This window comes from Aulonocara sp. 'chitande type north' Nkhata Bay, linkage group LG7, assembly GCF_057382095.1.
Source record: "Aulonocara sp. 'chitande type north' Nkhata Bay isolate Kocher_YH1m ecotype deep benthic linkage group LG7, A_spYH_male_GT1.1, whole genome shotgun sequence".
Taxonomy (NCBI): domain Eukaryota; kingdom Metazoa; phylum Chordata; class Actinopteri; order Cichliformes; family Cichlidae; genus Aulonocara; species Aulonocara sp. 'chitande type north' Nkhata Bay.
Window position 1 is genome coordinate 24607629 of NC_141350.1, and position 21175 is coordinate 24628803.

At 40.8% G+C, this 21175-nt stretch overlaps 1 protein-coding gene across 3 annotated transcripts in view; it reads right to left on the bottom strand.

The window, feature by feature from the left end:
* Positions 1–3920: 3920 nt before the first annotated feature.
* The window catches only part of poc1b (POC1 centriolar protein B), a 51660-nt gene continuing 34405 nt past the window's right edge, over positions 3921–21175 (bottom strand). For 2 of the 3 annotated variants that reach the window (XM_086299567.1, XM_086299566.1), the window contains 2 exons: positions 6896–7204; positions 3921–6153 (listed from right to left, as the gene is read on the bottom strand). In XM_086299567.1, coding sequence (XP_086155693.1) covers positions 5995–6153; positions 6896–7204 — 468 coding nt within the window. In that variant the 3' untranslated portion in view covers positions 3921–5994. The remainder of the gene's footprint in view (positions 6154–6895; positions 7205–21175) is intronic. The other variant, XM_086299564.1, reaches the window with a different exon arrangement.

The following is a 21175-nucleotide window of genomic DNA, read 5'->3' on the forward strand; positions in this document are numbered from 1 at the left end:
ATATATATATATAGAGTTAGTTGCTGCTTAAGTGTGCTCACCTTCAAGAAAACTGCAAATCTGGCGTTAAGGTCTTTGAATATTCTTCTGAAACACTGACAAAGTGCAGTGCTTTTCAATAGGTGTGTTTTTCCTTATCAAAAACATTAATGTAGAGGTTGAGATATGAAAAAATCCTGCCAGGAGGCTGAAAAAGTCAATCAATGTTGCATTTTTAAATCATTTTTATTAGTTTAGACATATGAGACGAGAAAGGGAGGAAGAAAAATCTACTACAGCTACAGTGTTGTTTCACTGAGATCAAACTGACATCAGCAGAATACATCATGGTGGAAATAAACTGTTACACTTGGCCACAGCAGCACTGGTAGATATTGGCAGGTATTATAGACATTTCAGGCTAATGATTCATGCAGAGAGGCAACATTGCCCATTTATGGTAAGATTGTGAGAGAGATTGTGTAAATTGAGTTTTGGCCCAGTCTGTGTTTGTCCCTTACATTGTGGTGTATCTAAATCAGCCTGTAAAAGACTAAACTCCTAATATACTGTATGGATCATTCCTCGCAAGGTGAATAACAGCCAGAAAATTATTGTATTTAGTGTGTGTGTGTGTGTGTGTGTGTGTGTGTGTGTGTGTGTGTGTGAGAGAGAGGGAGAGAGAGAGAGAGAGAGAAGGGTTAATAGGATATAGCAGTCAGAGCTGCTACCCACAGCCCAGATGGCACTTCCCATAAATCTGTGTTCCTCTGCATGCGTGCGTACACACACACACACACACACACGCACGCACGCACGCACGCACGCACGCACGCACGCACGCACGCACGCACGCACACACACACACAGTTTGGAGCAAGTCGCTGCTTAAGTGTGCTCACCAGAACGGCAAATAGTAAGTCAAAAGACAAAGTGGTTTCAGATCAAATGTACTCTGGAGGCTCACCAAGTCGGTTGAGGCAAAGCAGGAAGGATGCGTGTCCCACTAGAATGACCTTCAACCCACATGGCCCAGGAGCAATAACACCCCATGATGTCAGGAAGTCCACCGCTTCCTTATCTGAGGAACTGAGACGACCTGTTCCCACATTGTGTCCCTTACTCCAAAGAAAAAAGAACAGGGGGGAAAAAAACGCTGAAACGGAGCCACATCGGAAGTCCAGCAGGATTTGTGGGAAGGGAGTTGGAGAGATTTATATTCTGTTTTGTTTTATGTTTTTTTTCTTTCGTTTTCTGGGAAGTCAAAAAAAAAAAAGCTGAGTTTGAGATTAGCCTGATAAGGCAACTGTGAGGTATTCAGGGTCTTCGTCTCAAATTATGATTCCTGTACTTTACAATGTTGAAAAAAATCTTCCTTCGCACTGCCAGAAAGTAGATCTAACAAAATGATGTTAGTCCTGTGTTTTTACAGTCATGCACACACAATATTGAGATTAAGGTTGCATTTGGAAGTCATAGCTTTTTTAAATAGATGAAAACAAACGTTCTAAGCTGAAATATTCCTATAAAGTTTACTTCTTTTAACTTTGCATTATCAGCTATTTAAGAGAGCTGTTCCTCTTTTTAGCTGCACAATGTGTTTACAGGCAGAAAAAAAAGAAGACAACTCCTGTTTAGCAGTTAAATTGAAAGTCTTAACCCAATCTGTGCAAGCAGGAAGCCTTAGGAAGTGCTTAAGACTTGATTATTATGTTTTTCTCTCAAAAACAGCCATAAGAGCTTTCATTATAATTGCATTGTAAAAGCACTGCTGAAATAGTCACCTGTATTAAATATGGGATAAAAATATGTCATGTAAGCACAACTATTTAGGATTCGATACACGCTGTGCCCAGGATACAGGAAGTCTGAGGAGAAACAAATTCCATTTTATTGGCACACAAAGGGATGGAAAAGGCTGAACCTTGTGTACATGCATCTGCGCTTCTCGTAAGTGAAAAAGAGGAACAGGAAGGCTAAAAGACAGACGGAGAGAAACTTAGCTTAGGGATCAAATGACAACAAACAGATCTACAGGTTGCTTTGAACCTTCTCAGTGCGGAAGTAAACTGTTTTTTTTTTCTTCTGAGCTCTCTTTTTTCATTACGTTTCTTTTTGCCCCCCTTTCTACCGGAGATAAGCTTTAACATGCTAAACCCTGTAAAAACAGGCCTAAGTGTTTAAGCTGAGACCATTCTGCAAAGATATCCTAATTTGTGATGCTGCATCAAGCTGCTGTAGTGTGTGGCACAGGGGGGAGATTCCTAGTTGCATGGCAGAGTTAGACTGCAAATACACATGGCCTTGTTTAAAAAGATGACGGCCCCAAAGGTTGGAGCTCACACTGGAATTACTTTTATAATCAAATTTTACTTGTGGCTTTATTTCCATCATTCCAATGTCTCTGTTGTGACCTCCAGCGTAAGCAACCACTTAAGATAACTTCTTTGCGTATCTGTATTGCCAAGACATATTCCCAAATATTTATGATTCCTTATAAATAAAATAATGAAAATAAACAATTAGTTAAGGTCAGTTCAGAGAATCTTTTCAACACTGTTTTTAAAAACATTTTTTTCATCTTCCTACCAGCAACATGTGTCCTCATTTTTAGATGCTGAACCAAAGGCAGTGATTAAGGGCTGTACAAGTGTCACATCATACAGTAAATGAAGTAGCATGAATATCTTTCTGTGCATGTGCATCTTAAATAAAGTACAATCAGTAACTGTTAAAGCCATATGCTGAGACCAGTGAGAGCCAGTACTATACTGCAACTTAATAGGCGTGGGTGGAGGGCCCCCTTCTCCCCCGCAGTCTTTCTTCTTTTTCCCCTCCTTTCTCTTTTTTTTCTGGCCTCCATTTATCACCTCATCCACCTCGCATGGGTTACCATGGAATGTCTGAAAAGACAATCCCATGTTTTTTTTAGAAATGGTGTAGGAGCAGTAAAATAATAAGAGAAGTTGTTCAGTTGGGCACTAAAGGCGTTTGCTTTCCAGCTTGTGCTGGGTTTGGGGCAACAAGCAGGTTTACCAGGTAAAATAATATTACATGAAAAAAGGTTTGTGGCAAAGATTAGCATCTGAAAACAGAAGAGTTATTTTAACAGCAGGGCATATTTTAAAGCAAAAACAGAATTATCTTCTTGACATTCTTGAAAAACCTGTGAAACACAGGTTTTCACACATTTGATCTGTTAAACTGCAGGAGAATTTTAAAAACTTTGTTCAACTTTGTGTTTTATTGATTTTTCTTAATGTTAAAGAAAATAAGTGAAGTGAAAACTGTATGTTAGATGTTTCTTAATGTCAGCTTTCAGTGCTGTAAACTTAACGCCTCTGTTGTGCTGGGGTTGACAGTTTATCTCTTAAATTCTGCACAAATAAAGACACCAGCTTTTTTCTATTTTTCTTTTGGGGATTTGGGTTGACAGAACCTTAAAAAGATCAAATCTGAAGGATAAAGATTTACATCCCCGTTTTAAATGAGCTTTACATCCTTTTTTTCTTGACCGGCCACCATATTTACAGCAGACAAAGAAGAGCAGATAAGGCTCATTTAATAATATAGTCAATACTGGTTTGACAAGTCCTTCAAATAGGCATCAGAGCATTGCTTCCGCAAATAATTCCATGTTTAATTAACTGAAGGACATATGCGTACACACACACAATCATCATTCAGTAGTAAACTGTGACCGTGCAATTGCCTGGTGGCAAGTCCGGTTGTTACAGCTCCTTCCTCAATATAAACAGGAAGCCCCTCCTCTAGGAAGCTATTAACATGTTATGGGATCATGTTCACAATGCACTAACAACACACACAGCGCTTATGCTCACTGTAAAGCAAGTTCTGTGTGCACTTAACGAGATCTAAGTGGAAGTGAAGGGGGAAGCTGGTCATTAAATGTTTGCATGTGAGTCTCCTGCTTCAGTGCACAAAAGATTTTGTGACTACGTTTGTTGGTTTGTGTGTTTTCACTTATACAAAGTAATGAGAGTTGCAGGCTGTGAGAGCAAATTTTAGCAAAGTGAAGTCATTTTCATCAGCCCTCTGGTTCAGTTTAGAGTTACATTCAGTGTTAGGCATCTGTTTAAGACCTAATGCATTTCAAAGGAATCACCACTCAAGAGCCACTTTCTTGCAGTTCAGGAGCTCTTGATCATATTTCACCGTCTTCATTTTCCATTTTTAGCCGTCATGAAACTGAAGATTATTTTAAGGGACTTAAACATTCATCTTCTTGATGAATCACACACTTTTCACAAATGTGTCAGTGAAGGAGATCGGTGAGTGTATAAATAGGGATTTTTACTGGTGAGTGCAAAAGGACATTTGAGAAATTTACAGGTGGATAAGTACTGAGCAAACCTGGAAGATTTTTCATGTAGAAGTCATTTTACTTCAGATTTCATCAGCACCTATGATACAACAGGATTGAACAACAGGATTTTGACCACTGCAACACTTCACTGTGCTTCAGGTAAAGTGGACCTGGGTTTCTCAGCAGCCTGAACCGCGTTATGTAACTGGAAAGGAGAACAAGGAGCAGGAGGATGAACACCAATGAAGCCAAAGAGGAAGCAAAGGATGTGGTGGAGGGAGCAAATGGCAGCCTCTGATAGCTCCCTCTTTGTGTGGCTTTTTTTTTTTTTACTGCTTCCTCCCGTCCCAGCCGCATCGCTCACCGCATGGCCTCCGCTGGAACAACATAAACAGCTAGAGACCATAGACTGGGCGAGAGCAAGCCAGAACATTTCAGGCACAGTGGCACATAGAAACAAAATACAGGAAGGGCTTGCTGAACTGAAAGTAAATTATTTTTCAGATACAAGGTTAAAATTGATTAATTATGAGTATATTAATTCAAAAACTTTCAATAGTAAGAAAATACTAATAAAAAAATCTTACTGGTTACATATAAATTATTGCTATTTAATATTTGGTAGTACTACGAATGCATGTAGTTGACAAGCCGGAAAGTTCTTAAGTGGCATACTTTTTGAATAGTATGACTGTGTACAGTCTATAGCTGGTAAATATACATTTTAGTCAAGCTGTTAAAGATGTCTTGTGAAATTATATACTAATCCACCAATAGGCCAAATATCCCAGCTTTCCACTAACAATTGAATGCACCATGCATTTGAGGACTTGTTGCTAAGACAGTAAAGAATCAGCACAAATGTATCATCCATAGAGACATATCAAGTGCACCTACATTTCATGATGAAAACGAGAGGAACGATTAAAAAAAAAAAGTATGCACGGGAAGCATTTTTGAAAGTGAAACAATCAGTTTCTTTGACACATTTAAAATGTGCATCTAAACATTTATAGACTTTTATTTGCCTATGGAAAACAGTTTAACACATATCCCAACTGTCGGATATTTGAGTGGAGATTCAACTCAAAATTGAGCACATCATGTTATATTTTGGTCATCTCAGTTTTTATTTTTGACCATTTTGAGGTTCTCTCAGTACAAGGCTGTCTCCTTTTGTCTGGATACAGTAAGTAATAACCAATTAGTACACCCTGTTGCACTATCTATTCATAAAAATTAAATTTATATTACATGTATTTTAGGAAAAATGCACACAACTTGGGGTTTAAAATGGCATGGCATAGCATTTACAATCAAAACAGATGTTATTCTTGAAGCAGTGAACTGCTAAAACACCTGCAAATGAACAGGTAAATACACGCAGCAGACAAGCACTTTTTTTTTTTTTTTAATACATATATATATTCAGCTGCAGCTCTTCTGTGCAGCTGGATGTCTTTAAGAGGTACCGAAAGGCATGGAAAAACTATGTTGGTACTACACACGTACAAGCACGCAGTCAGACACAAACTCACTGCAACCACTGATCGAATCCTGATTGACCTATGAGAAAGACCACCATGGAGGGCATTTAAATTGACACACACATCTGGCAATCTGGGGGCTTAGCAGAACAACACACTTCATGTCTTTGTGCTGCTGTCTGAGACGAGGCAAAGTTGTCCTCAAGTGGAATGAACAGAAGATTCATCTGTCCCTTCACTCTCTGTCCTCCGCCTCGTTCTAGATGCTCGCAGGTCTTTCAGAATCTGAGACTGATGGCTTAGACACTCCTTCAACTTGTCCTCAGTCAGGGTGAGACGCTCTTCCAGCACTGAAACAGTCTGCATGAGGTGAAGCGGTGGGGGTGGGAAAGCATGATAATTACAGAGAAGTCAGAGAATAATTATACATGTAGAAACTAAGCAGAGCAAAGTTCAGTCTGAAATCAATCCTTTCCCAATGTAGAAAAAAACAAAACAAAACACAAAAGTAAATGAGAAATCGTCATGGCTTTCAAATTATCATCATTATTATTATTATTCATTTTGGCCTTGATGCATGAGATAGTCGAGATAGTAGAGACAGCAGAAGTGATTTAAATTTAAATATTTATATTACAAAGATTATTTAATAGTTCATTAGGTGTCATTTGTTTCTGGGAATCAGAAAATGCACCAAATATTTCTTATAGATGATAATGTCTGTGAAACAAAGTACATTCAGCAGCACATTTTTTATTTCTGGAGACAATTCTCATAAAACTGCAGAACTGAAAATGTGTTCAATTTTTTTCTTCTCTGTCTGCAAATGTCATAAAACATAAAATGAGGAAATGTCTCTGTCCATCTAATGGTGACACTTCTCAAACAGACAAAGAAGTGGGCAGCTAAATCAAATATTCTCACTCCACCGTTTGCTTTTCTTTACCTTTTATTAGACCTGTGCAACATAGCAATGTTGAATAGTAAACAACCTGATGCTGGGCTTAAACACTTCAGAGGGAAAAAATTGTCCTCCTTCAATGTTTTTCCACTGCTGTCGATATTGTGAGTTGATATATATAAGCTTTGCCTGATAACTGACCTGTGTGAGAATATCCAGCTGTTGAACAATGTGCCGCAGGGTAGAGCTCACACTTGATGGATGACCAGAGAGAACTTCCAGTGGGTGTGTCTGCGACATCTCTACTTCTTCCTCTCGTCTTCCTTTTCCTTCTTTTCTGTTAGCCCTCATTTCATTCTCAGCAGTCGATTCTGCCCTACTTGCACTTCCACCCTCGATCCATCCGTCCAGTCTTGAATTGGCAACATGACATGCTGGCAAACCGTTATAGTGGTGACTGTTAGCAGCAGCAGACTGCATGGGTGTCAAGCGGGGCCAACTGTTTAAGAGCTGGAGATGAAAGCAGGAGAAAACGCAAACTGTGTGGATATTGTTTTGTTCCATTTATGTTCCAAATGCACTGTATCACACGAGAAACCCATTTTAAATCAAATCACTCATTGTGACTCTCTGACATTTAATTCAGAACAGGCCACTGAAAACAAAGAACTCTTAAAAAATACAAGGTGTTTCCAAGTGCTTGCTTCAGCATCCTGTTGGAACAGCAAAGGAGTCAGAAAGAAATAGAAAACAGTAGAAGAAACATCTGAATGACGTTAAATGTCAAACTGTTAAAGGAATTAAAGTTTCAGTTTGCAGTGAAATGACTGATTAAGTCACTTTTATTTTTAAGTCTGACATGTAAGCTGAAATCTACCTGATTTAAAAAAAAAAAAAAAAAAAAAAAGGTTCAGGCTGAAATGAAAGTCTTGAAAAATAAAGGCTCGGCCTCCTGTAACTAATTTCATGTGGGAAATTAATTTTTAAGTTGAGAGTTGATAAGATACCTTTGTATCACTCAATCCTCATAGTAAGAATAAAGTTCAACCAGACAAAAGTTTGTGGCACAGGGGATGGTTTAACATTAGTTACAGTGGGCCTTATCTGGGATGCATCAGCGCACTCAAAGAATACTATAAATCATGTCAGAATTACATTCTCTTCCATTATCTGACATCATACACAACGTGCCAAAAGGAGTGCTCTTTCAAGCAAATTAACATTTGGTCTTCGTTTGTCTTGGCAGTCCATGGAGCAGCTTCCCCCCCTTATTTTTGTCTTTTCCAAACACTGTTGGTACCTGGCATCTTCTTAATGACGCTGAACTCATGGCAGAAATCAACTGGAATATGAATTGAAGTATTGGATGTTACCAAAGTATCAACTGGAGTTTAATTGTAACTACTTTTTGAACTTAAAGTTCTACTATACTAGTAGATTACCGTGTTTGAAATATACATGTATCAAACAGTGACAGAAAGAATACATCAGAGGCTTTCATGATCCTGGATGATATGCAATCATAATACATAACACTATGCAGAGATAGCCAACATGCTTGCTATCTCACTGTTCTGTCAGTGAAGGAGGCCTTGAGCCTGTTGCAACTTGGCAGACTGAAGTAGGTGGATGACTCACACTACTGGATTACTGACTGAAAGGCAGACTTTGTGACCGCCTGACTACCTTGCTAGCTAAAGACAAGTTCATAGGCTGTTTGCACTGAAGAGCTACAGATACAGAGCAAAGCAGAAAAAAAACTATTTTGTATTTAATGCGACCTTTGATTTTGTATGCAATGTTTGTTTGTTTTTCCTTTCACAAGAAGAACATAACAAGGGAAAGTGAACAATGGAACAATGAGAGAGAGAAAAGAAGGGGGGGGGGGGTCATTATATTCAGTGTAATCAGAGTTAGAGACAGTGCATTCATTACAGCAGAGGCATTTAACACAGTAGCTATACAGCAGATAAATATCTATTCTAAAGAACCAATCATTGCTCAAGGGCAACTATCCTAACTTTTAGGAGGTCGGGATTCAAACTAGCATGTTTTAGTTTTCAAAAGCTTTTGCTTAAAAACCACCATAGCTCCGTAACCTCTTTCCAAACATTACTGTAATTCTGCAGATCACATGCCTTAAGGGGCTAGCAGTGACATTTAGTAACATCAAGTGATGACGGGCAAAATAGCCTGAAGTGAAGTGGGCAGGTCCCTAGTTACAAAATTCAGACGCAAACAACTGAAGCAAATACCAATTAGAACGAAGGATTATGTTAATTTGCCTCGTAACAATGAACCATCAGTGACCCGGGGCAAGCGAATTGTTTCCTGTTTGGATGATTATTCCATTATTTTTCAATAAATCAACTAATTTTAAATAAAATGTCCATACCTCAATCCATATTCTGAATCACTTATCTAGTTCAAGGTCACAGGGGGAATGAAGCCTATCCTACAAGTCACAAAGAAGAGGCTGATGTTACACCGTCAACAAGTTGCCAGTCTAACACAGGGCTTTAAAAAACAAACAAACAAAACACAACAACAACAACAACAACCAATAGTTAAAGTTAAGTTCACTCCACAACTAAAACTACAGCAGTGGCATCTTAAAACTGTTTGGTCTTGACAACCAACAGCTTTGGCTAAATAAATATATGAACTGATTTGTTGTTGGTCCAAACAGTTATGTTGTAGAATGGTTATTGCTTAGCCAATCACATTATAATAAAAGAAAAACAATAATCCAGACAAAAATGATGAGAAGTTAAATTGTACTCAATAATAATGTGATGCATGGGTTGCACCAAAGAGAACAAAAGGAGGGGGACGGGGAAGGCAAGGGGATAAATGAGAGATGTTTTAGGAAGATCAAGACAGGCAGGAAGAGGAGGGTTAAGAGGAGGAGGAGGATGTCACACATTCCTAGCCTAATGCATGGAGCAATCGATTCCGGCTTACTTCCTGCATACTGTCCTCACTTCAAAGAGAGTATGGGGACGCAGGAGAGGGTGGAGGGAAGAGAGGAAGAATATACCAGGATGTCTAAAGAAAGAGAGGGTGGGTTAGGATCGACTGCTGGGAGGAGGTGAACATAGCTGTCAGTGTGTGGATGGTGAGTCTCGTGGAGTCTTGAACACCTTTTCACTCCTCGTTGATACATCTTGTCAACATCTGCTCAGCTCATTTACAGTTAACATCCCTCCACCCCCTCCCCCACCAGGCAGTTTGGATACAATTAACGTTTAACAGGCAAGGCACTCCAGTGTGCCAGTCAAAAAACACACACACACACACGCACACACACACAGGAAATTTCTTCTAACTATAATTTGTTAGAAGCATGTTAAAAGATGGTGCACGGCATTATCAGGTATATAAAAGATATACAAAATCACGGAAACATGGATTGTTTAATGTAGAGGGGTCAGTGGAGCTAAAAACTCACAGTTTACGATAAGGATAATTTCAGAGATTAAATCGTGTCTACTACGCTTTATGTCAGAGGTCAGTCATGGCAGGAATGTTGCAACAGTTCTGCTGGCAGTGTTTTTTGTTTGATAGGAGTAGCTGGTTGGGTTTGGTTGGTTGAGCCAAGCAGAGCAGGGGAAAAACTAGACACTATGATAATGAGGTGGCAGACTGTGTGAGCTGAGTGTGCTCAAGTGTTGATAGGAAGGCAAGAATATCAACACAGCCTGTACTCAAAGTACATGTGCTTGTCCAATCTATGAAGTGCTTCCTAATTTGGCCACAGTTTACTCCACAAGTAATGAGATGCAATATAAAAGACACAAATGTGAGTGTCTAATGGCAAACCAGCACTATTAAATGCTAATCATTGATTATTCAACGATATTGTTGATAACTTGACTGCAGCAGATTTACTTAAAAAGGGAAGTTCATTAGAACCACAATCCAGGTTAAAATGCTAACAGCGGCTGTGATGTTTACGATCAAAAGGATCCCCAGGAGAAAACAGATCACAAATAGCCTCACCTCCGCTTCTAAATCAAATCACAGATGTCTGATCAAAAACATCATTTCCATGAGCACCAGAATTAGCTGCGCTCTCTATTGTTGGCAGGAAACCTCGGGCATTGTGACCCTTGTATAACAAGCCATTTGATCTTAATTGGAGGGCGTCTCTGATGTTCCTGCCCTTACCACTTGTGAAGCCACACGCGCATCTTCAAAACCTGCCTGATGTTTATTAATTAACATGGAAAATCCTCCTTATGAAGTAGGTAGGCAAAGGGTTCACCAAAGCGGCACTGTAATTGTTTTACCAATATTCAATCCACCAGACAGTTTCATAATAGCTGGAAAAGCACTAGCTAACCTCTTCCTCATTAAGGCTCACTGCTGCATCGTCATCACACAGATGCAGGCATTTACACCTGCTGTTAAGGCGCAAGAAGCCGCTGCGTTACTCTCCTAAACGATAAGTGAAGCCACTCAGATAATATCGCAGCAAACGCACGGATATGGAGGAGAAGACAAAACCAGAAGCCAAGACACTGAAAACATGATTTTTTTAAAGAACTTTGGGGAAAACAAACAAACAAAAAAAAACAAACAAAAAAACAACAACACTTGACAAACAGTTGCAACATCTCCCTCTGTGTCTGTCTCTAAGATGGTGGTAAAAACTGGCATAATCTTACACTTGTGTCTTCAATCCAGGTATGACAGGGGTTGCCGCAAAAATCCCCCCCCAAAAAACCAAGGAGGCGCACAACTGGCTGACGTGCCACAAAGATTGTGTCTCATGACACATGGATGTGAAAATTGTCAGGCAAGACCAGCGATGGACGAGCATAAAAACAACATTAGGATCCCGTTTGGTTCATGGCTCCATTCTTCAAATTTGCCAAGCATGACACATTCACTGGCATGAGTGCGCCTGACATCAATGCTGAATTTGTTGCACACGCATCAAGTTTTACAAGAGTTTCAACATCATCTGCATCTCTCTCATTAGTTTACGACTGCTGTTTTGCATGTACACACTCTCGGTACTATATATTAGGGCTGGGCGATATATCGAGTTTTTTAAAAATATCGATATATTTTCATACGAGATATAAGATGTGACAATATCGTTTATATCGATATAGTCTATGTTACGTTAGAATTATACTTGTGGGCCGCAGGTTTGCCTCTCTTTCGTCCACTTTTGTCTCTACGCAACGTTACTCGGCCTCGCCTCTCCTTCACTGAACCCAACTCCCCCTCCCCCATAACTTCACCTGCAGGCAATGACAAGATGAAAGCGGAAAATCTCCGTTAGCAAGTTACCGTGCGTGGGGCTGGACGGCGTCAACATGTTAGCGAGCTAACCGCGCTAACGAGCTAACCGCGCTAACGACATGCAGCCCGGAGGGGCTGCACGGCCTAAAATCCTTTCCTTTTCTCAAAAATCGACAGTGCGCCTTATGTATGAATTCTGGTTGTGCTTACTGACCGCGAACCGATTTTATGTGGTACACAGCGCTCAGCAATCTGTCAAAAAATGTTTTAATATGACTTTGCTAAGCTACGGAGCTGCACCGCTTGATGGATTGTCGGAGGATTACGGCTACCGAGGAGGAGCCTCGCGGAGTGATACGTACTGTGTGTGTATAAGGACCACAAATGGCACCTGTTCAGAGACGTGGTGCAGCTGTGAAATCTGTCTCTTTGTTATTATGCTCAGCGTCTATTAGTTTACATTTTGACTGCACAATTGTGAGCTTTTTGTTATGCACAAAAACAACATTGTTTTCTTTTATTTATGGACCATGATTATTTAATAAATGCTGATAATTTATTTTTGAGTAATTTCTTCATGTACATCTACGCTGTATGTAAATAAAAGTGCCCGTGTGACATCTGGGACACAGTGTGACTAAGAACTCTCTTTTTGTTCTTAACTTATGGCTTTAAAAAAAAAAAAAAAAATCGAGATATATATCTTATATCGCTATCCAGCTAAAAAATATCGAGATAGGAATTTTGGGTCATATCGCCCAGCCCTACTATATATAGCATAACATGTGAAGTTGGGTTTTAAACTGACTGTACATTTGTAGTTATTAAAGCTTTTATCACCAAGCTGAGAAATTTTAGGAAAATTGTAGACAATGAGAAAAAGTTAAACTATACACAAAGCTTTTTGTCAGCCTTTACAAATCTTAAAGAAAAAAAATACAAAGTCTTACTACGTGACATCCCACAGAGTACATCAGTACCCATCATGTAACATTGGCACGCCTTTCCTGTATCACACAGTTTATGCACCACCGATATTTTTCCTGTAATGGGAAGAGAACATTCTGTAGTCACAGGATGCCATGTAATGCAGTTAATAAAGCAGACTCCATGGCAGGAGGAAATCCTTAACCCCCCTCTTACCGTCCTCCACCCTGGTTTCACTTTTTTCATTTTCACACACAAGCAAATGTTTTGCCTCTGGATGCATTATAGGTGGCACGTACACACATGTAGGCCAGCAACTGTTACCAACTCACGAAGATACAGTCACTGTCCAGAAGTCTTCCCTTGACTGTTAACGTTCCTGAAATCCTTGAAATGCAGTGGCGTTGGCACATTGCTATATATAATCAGAATCCTGATTATGGTTTGATATACTCAAGACAGCTAAAAACAACACTATATATTGGGACCAAAGCCAAAACAAATGTACATCTTTTATTGTAGAATGATAAATGTTAATTGTGGTACAAATCCATGATTCAATGGACTGACTCCGTTTAAACGAAGAGGCTTTGTTTATTTTATCTTTTATTTTTTTTGTGTCAGATTGCTGCTGGCCTGAATGTGGCCTTAGCCCTGTGTGAAAATCTCATCTTCTTCATTTGAATGAGGCCAGCACATTGACACAGTGAATGCCAAGGATGATTAGCTTTTTCAATAATGACATGAAAATACACACACAAAATAACTCAGTGAAAGGGCGCTGAACTAGCTAATCAAATATGTGGAATTACTACAATTTTGGTTGTTCTTTAATGTGAAGGCTATATGACTCCAAGACAACTGTGAAACCTCTTTCCAGTGATTTGGTTTCTAACGAGCCTTTAAAGTCAGACTAACGATAGTTATTGCATCAGATTTAGTACTGATTGCTGAAAGTGATATGAAATTATTGATTTTTTTCCCCCTCACAAAAAAGAAAACCACTTTTTTAGAGATTCCTCTAAAACTCTTCCCATCTGCCCCTAACATTTAACCTGGCAGGTCATCTGAAGCCTCCATTTCATGTTGGTCCAAGACATCACAGCAGACGACTCATTGTCCTTTCATCTCTGTCACCCCTAACTGTCATCTGACAAGGTGCTCTATACCACACCCACAAAACAAAATTGTGCCTTCTCAAACAAAATTAATGAAATGAATGAATAAAAAAAAAAACCCCACAACAGTTAAGTACGTTCACATCCACCTATGAACACACAGTGACGTGTCAAAAAACACACAGAGAAAATAGGCAAAGCACACAGTCACATGAATTAGCACAGATGTTTGTCAAAGGTGTGGCGACACTGATGTTTTTAAAGCACAGATGAGCAGGAAACAAGAGGACATTCATGTGGCTTTGAGGAAGTGCATATATCCACTTGATTTCTCACCCTCCCCCCCCCCCTCTCTCTCTCCTCTGTCTGCCTCGAACATCCGCACAGAAGCCACCCACACACAAACGAAAATATCCTGCTTGCCATTAGATGCAGTGTTTTCTGTCCACATCACACACGCATAAATGGAACTGTAAACACCTCAACCACAGCTAATAGAAAAACCGTAGCTTCCTGCCATGTTTCAGTGGCAGATGACCCAGACACACAGAAGCTAAAAGCACTTGAACACACAAAGCGGGGTAATGTGAAGAAAAAAAGGAATAGTTATGCTGTTACAAATGAAAGCATAGTCATTCTCAGAAGACCACACACACAGAATAACATGGTTAGACCCATAACACCACACAGAATGCACTAAACAGCAGCTTGAAACCTGCCTCACACCAACACATATCTTAAATAGAAATGTGTGATATACACACGGAAGTGATTCTTACAAGAAATGCTCCATGTCATAGCTCAAGCATACAGTACAAGAAAAACAAATTTGATATAATCGCTCTCACACACACACACACACACACATACATTGTGTTATTAAAACTGGTGCTGAAATGAATGTGTGCTGCTTTTAAATAAGGTGTGCAGTCCCTTCAAATGCAGAAGTGAGAAAAAAAAAAGGAAAGAAAAAAAAATCATCAGTAAGAGAAAAGGAAATAAAGTGAAACACACAAAAAAGGTGAACAGTTCTGGCTGAATGCTCCTGATAAAGAATAAACAGTTTAAGAGTAACCAGTATAAATAAAATGCTAGACTGGCTGAATTTATGATGTATTATTTATGGAATAGCAGAGTCCTTAATAGAGCTATCAAGATCTTTGAAGCTGCACAGACAGAACTGACATGGAACAAGCAGTTCTGGGATCAGATTTCTCTCAGAACTTGATAAAGATCAAAACTGAACAAAAAAGGAGGATGAAAAAAAAAAGTAAAGGAGGATGAAAGGATCTCAGAAACATGGCACGACATGTGTTGATATTGCTTCACTTCAGCTTACATACTCACAAAACCGTTAATAAGGCAATATTACAAAAACATTGCAACGAAAATGTATTGCAATGCCCACAGTGGACAAGAAAAACAAAAAGAAAAACAAAAAGAAAAACAGAGTTGAGCTAATTAAGAAAAAAAAAAAACTAACCTCACCAGCTCATGAAAATCTCACAAATATTATGCAATCCAAACCTTCTGTCACTTATAAGTTGTGGATAGTGTTTGAATAGGGTTTGAGAAGTTTTAGCTTTGTTAAATGTGAAATATGTAGGAGTTGCTTAATGGGTAAAGCACAGCACTCACATGAATAGTGTTTATAGGTTACCACTCATGCTAAAAGTGGATACAGTGGTATCAGAGGACTTTTCATGAAAGCCTCTACCAAAAAAGGTTGTTCAGTGTTCATTAAATATGGTCAAGCACTTGCAGCGTAGGTGTGGAAACAGGCTTTGCACATCATGAAGCAGATGGGTTTTTTTTTTAAAACCACAGCACAACAGCAGCTTTGTCACCTGATGTCTTCATTTTTAAGGGTAATGAGTCACAGAGTAAAGCCCTCATTATCATTATCATTAGTCGTGTGGTTCGAACATAAATAACTAATTACTTGATGAATGGACTAAAAACCCTTGACTGGCTTTATTAAAGATGTGTCACAGCAGCAACTCAGAGACAACCTGCAATTTTGTGTTTCAGTGGCAGTGGTTACATGTAATCCTTTGTCTGCCATGTTTTTAAAATATAGTGCTCAAAAACATATACAGTGGGGCAAAAAAGTATTTAGTCAGCCACCGATTGTGCAAGTTCCCCCACCTAAAATGATGACAGAGGTCAGTAATTTGCACCAGAGGTACACTTCAACTGTGAGAGACAGAATGTGAAAAAAAAAATCCATGAATTCACATGGTAGGATTTGTAAAGAATTTATTCGTAAATCAGGGTGGAAAATAAGTATTTGGTCACCTCAAACAAGGAAGATCTCTGGCTCTCACAGACCTGTAACGTCTTCTGTAAGAAGCTTTTCTGTCCCCCACTCGTTACCTGTATGAATGGCACCTGTTTGAACTCATCATCTGTATAAAAGACACCTGTCCACAGCCTCAAACAGTCAGACTCCAAACTCCGCCATGACCAAGACCAAAGAGCTTTCGAAGGACACCAGGAAAAGTATTGTAGACCTGCACCAGACTGGGAAGAGTGAATAATAGGCAAGCAGCTTGGTGTGAAAAAATCAACTGTGGGAGCAATCATCAGAAAATGGAAGACATACAAGACCACTGATAATCTCCCTCGATCTGGGGCTCCACGCAAGATCTCATCCCGTGGGGTCAAAATGATCATGAGAACGGTGAGCAAAGATCCCAGAACCACACGGGGGGACCTGGTGAATGACCTGCAGAGAGCTGGGACCAAAGTAACAAAGGTCACCATCACCTTCCAACATGACAATGATCCAAAACACACCGCCCGGGCAACAAAGGAGTGGCTCCGTAAGAAGCATTTGAAAGTCCTGGAGTGGCCTAGCCAGTCTCCAGACCTCAACCCCATAGAAAATCTGTGGCGGGAGTTGAAAGTCCGTGTTGCTCGGCGACAGCCCCAAAACATCACTGCTCTCGAGAAGATCTGCATGGAGGAATGGGTCAAAATACCAGCTACTGTGTGTGCAAACCTGGTAAAGACCTATAGTAAACGTTTGACCTCTGTTATTGCCAACAAAGGTTATGTTGCAAAGTATTGAGTTGTATTTTTGTTATTGACCAAATACTTATTTTCCACCCTAATTTACGAATAAATTCTTTACAAATCCTACCATGTGAATTCATGGATTTTTTTTTCACATTCGGTCTCTCACAGTTGAAGTGTACCTCTGGTGCAAATTACTGACCTCTGTCATCATTTTAAGTGGGGGAACTTGCACAATCGGTGGCTGACTAAATACTTTTTTGCCCCACTGTACATAGAGTAGCAAATGGGATTATAAATCAGTTAATTACATTAACAGGTACACTAGAAGGGCAACAATGAGACAAGGAATGGTTTTACAGGAAGAGGCCACTGAGATTTTTTTCCTCTCCTCATTTTTTCTGATTGCTTTTTTCCCCCCACACTAGTTTTACATTTGGCTAGGATCAGTATCACTACTGGCAGCGTAAGGCAATACTTGGAACCTACAGAAGTGTAAAAACCAGTCTAACTCATCCAGGATGGCACATCAATACATGCCATTGCCAGAAGGTTTGCCATGTCTCCCAGGAAAGTCTTCAGACCATGGAGATTGAAAGAGACAGACAGTTACTGTAGGAAAGTCTGACCAGGTCATTGAAGGATGAGCACAGCCAGATCCCATAAAAATGACCTCCAGCAGCCCACTGGTGTCAATGTTCCTGAACAAGCAGTAAGAACATGAGGGTGGGCTGAGGACCCGACATCCTCTAGTGGGCTCTGTCCTCACTGCGGAGCACCATTAAGGTTGACTGGCATTTGCCATAGATTACCAGAGTTGACATGTCTACCATTTGCGCACTGTGCTTTTTACAGGTGAGAAATTAATCTGACGTGAGACAGATGTGAAAGGGCCTGAAGAAGCCATGGCCACGTCACTACTAGCTCCTTCCTGTGTGGGTCCTGTATGATTTTACAGTCACCATAATGTTCTTCTTGGCTTCTCCAGACCTTTTCACATCTGTTACATCTGCTCAGGGTGAACCTGGTATCATCAGTGAAAAACAAAGTGCACCAGTAGTAGGTTTTGATGGTGGGTCAGTGATGGTCTAGGAAAGCATATCCATACAGCGATGCTAAGACCTCTACAGGCTACGCAATGGCACCCTGCTTGACATTAGGGTTCAGGATGAAATCTTTGGACCCACTGTGGGACCCATTATGAGACTCAAGGCAGGCAGTTCCTGGAGGATGAATGAACTCATTCCACTGACTAACCCCAATATTCACCTGACCTAAATCAAATACACAGCTCTTGGACTGATCCCTGACTGTCTGGACATGGAACTACACCTCTGGTGGGGAAGGAACTCGGGGTAGTGTGTGAGATTGAGAGATACGAACTAGATATAGTCAATCTTACCTCAATGCGCAGCTTGAGTAATGGGACCAGTGTCCTGGACAGGGGCTAGACTCTGTTCCAGTCTGGAGTTGCCCTCAGTAAGAGGCTGCGAGCAGGGGTGAGTATTATATCACCTCGGTTTGCTTCCTGTAAAACGACGCGTTTGCAGCTGAACCTGAGCGGTATTCTGTTACTGGATTTCTATGCAAACACTTTGTCCATAACAAACACCATGTTCGAATATAAGGATCTCCATAAGTGCACGTGGCACGAGGACACCCTAGGTTGTAGGATGATGATCAGTTTTGTAATTGTATCTTTGGATCTGTGGTTCTGGACATTTGGGTGACAAGAGGAGCTATGCTGTCAACTGATCAGCACGTGGTGGGGATTTTGATCAGGTGGCACGATGAAGGATGCCAGACAGCCCTGGCACACCAAAATGTATTGTGAGGGTGCGCTGCAAAGCTCAGCCAATCTATGTCTCCCCTCTCCTCTGGTCATGAGCACTGGGTAGTGACTGAAAGAATGAAATCACAACTACAAACAAATGAGCTTTCTCCAAAGAGCAGCTGGCATCTCCCTTAAAGATAAGGTGAGGAGCTCAGCACCTGAGAGGGGCTCAGAGTAGAGTCACTACTCCTCTACATCAAAAGGAGCTGGCTGACATGGTTCAGGCATTTTATAAAAGCGACTCCTGGATGAGTTTTATCAGGCATGTCCCACTGGGGAAGACCCACGACAAGCTGTAGAGATGACATCTCTGGCTGGCCTGATAATGCCTTGGTGTTTCCTTGGATAAGCTGGACGAGGTGGCTGGGGAAAGGGAGGTCTGTGTCTTTGGTTAGGCTACAACACCTGTAGTAGCAGCCTCAGATAGGCTGAAGGATGGATGGACGGACGGAAGGATCTAGACAGTTTTGGTCATTCGTCATATTAGCTGTGGAACTTTAAACCATTAGTGACGCCATAGAATCATGCTGAAAGAAGCTGGTACTTATTCAGAGGCTGCCCATGAGCTGAAGCAATCCAAGTACCCTGACCTGGCAGCTGAGTGCAGGTAGGCCGGCTGTAATGCTGTAGTATTCCCAGTGGAACTGCGGTGTCGGGCTTCGTCAGCTTCTCAACTTCAAATCTACTCCACTTCACAGAAGCAGGACACAGAAGAGTAACCAAGGAACTGGCGGAGGAAGCAGGAAAAGCTAGTTTCTGGTTGTGTTTAAAGAGATGTGGGTACCAAAAAAAACCCTAAGGCAGCAACAAGGGGTGCCAGGAAAAGATCCTGGTCATCACTCTACCACCAGGAGATGTACTGAGGTTAAAGCAAATCGTAATCGACTGGTGGTCCTCAGCTGATGACCCAATCAAGGCCCTATAGGTGTTTACCGTGGCTCCCCCAGGGTAGTCCCGTCAAAGAGCACTGTTGGAGGTGCATCAGGTAGAAATGTCCAGCAGGCGTGACACCATCTTGTGTGTTGATCTGTTTGTATTTTCTATCTAGATATAAAGAGCAATGTACCCAAATTTTGTCCTGTAATTAAAGGTTTTTTGTTTTGTTTTAATTGGTCTCATCTAATCAAAGTACTCTATTGTAGAGGTTTTGCGATTTGTTCAGAAGAAAATTTGAAATGCTAAGCCATGCTGTTCTATTTGGAGAGTAGCAGCTTTCTCCTGGATTTTTTTCACCTGGATTTTCCTGCAGTTTCTCCAAGCAATGTACAGGGAGTGTAGAATTATTAGGCAAATGAGTATTTTGTCCACATCATCCTCTTCGTGCATGTTGTCTTACTCCAAGCTGTATAGGCTCGAAAGCCTACTACCAATTAAGCATTTTAGGTGATGTGCATCTCTGTAATGAGAAGGGGTGTGGTCTAATGACATCAACACCCTATATCAGGTGTGCATAATTATTAGGCAACGTCCTTTCCCTTGGCAAAATGGGTCAAAAGAAGGACTTGACAGGCTCAGAAAAGTCAAAAATAGTGAGATATCTTGCAGAGGGATGCAGCAGTTTCAAAATTGCAAAGCTTCTGAAGCATGATCATCGAACAATCAAGCGTTTCATTCAAAATAGTCAACACGGTCGCAAGAAGCGTGTGGAAAAACCAAGGCGCAAAATAACTGCCCATGAACTGAGAAAAGTCAAGCGTGCAGCTGCCAAGATGCCACTTGCCACCAGTTTGGCCATATTTCAGAGCTGCAACATCACTGGAGTGCCCAAAAGCACAAGGTGTGCAATACTCAGACACATGGCCAAGGTAAGAAAGGCTGAAAGACGACCACCACTGAACAAGACACACAAGCTGAAACATCAAGACTGGGCCAAGAAATATCTCAAGACTGGTTTTTCTAGGGTTTTATGGACTGATGAAATGAGAGTGAGTCTTGATGGGCCAGACGGATGGGCCCGTGGCTGGATTGGTAAAGGGCAGAGAGCTCCAGTCCGACTCAGACGCCAGCAAGGTGGAGGTGGAGTACTGGTTTGGGCTGGCATCATCAAAGATGAGCTTGTGGGGCCTTTTCGGGTTGAGGATGGAGTCAAGCTCAACTCCCAGTCCTACTGCCAGTTTCTGGAAGACACCTTCTTCAAGCAGTGGTACAGGAAGAAGTCTGCATCCTTCAAGAAAAACATGATTTTCATGCAGGACAATGCTCCATCACACGCGTCCAAGTACTCCACAGCGTGGCTGGCAAGAAAGGGTATAAAAGAAGAAAAACTAATGACATGGCCACCTTGTTCACCTGATCTGAACCCCATTGAGAACCTGTGGTCCATCATCA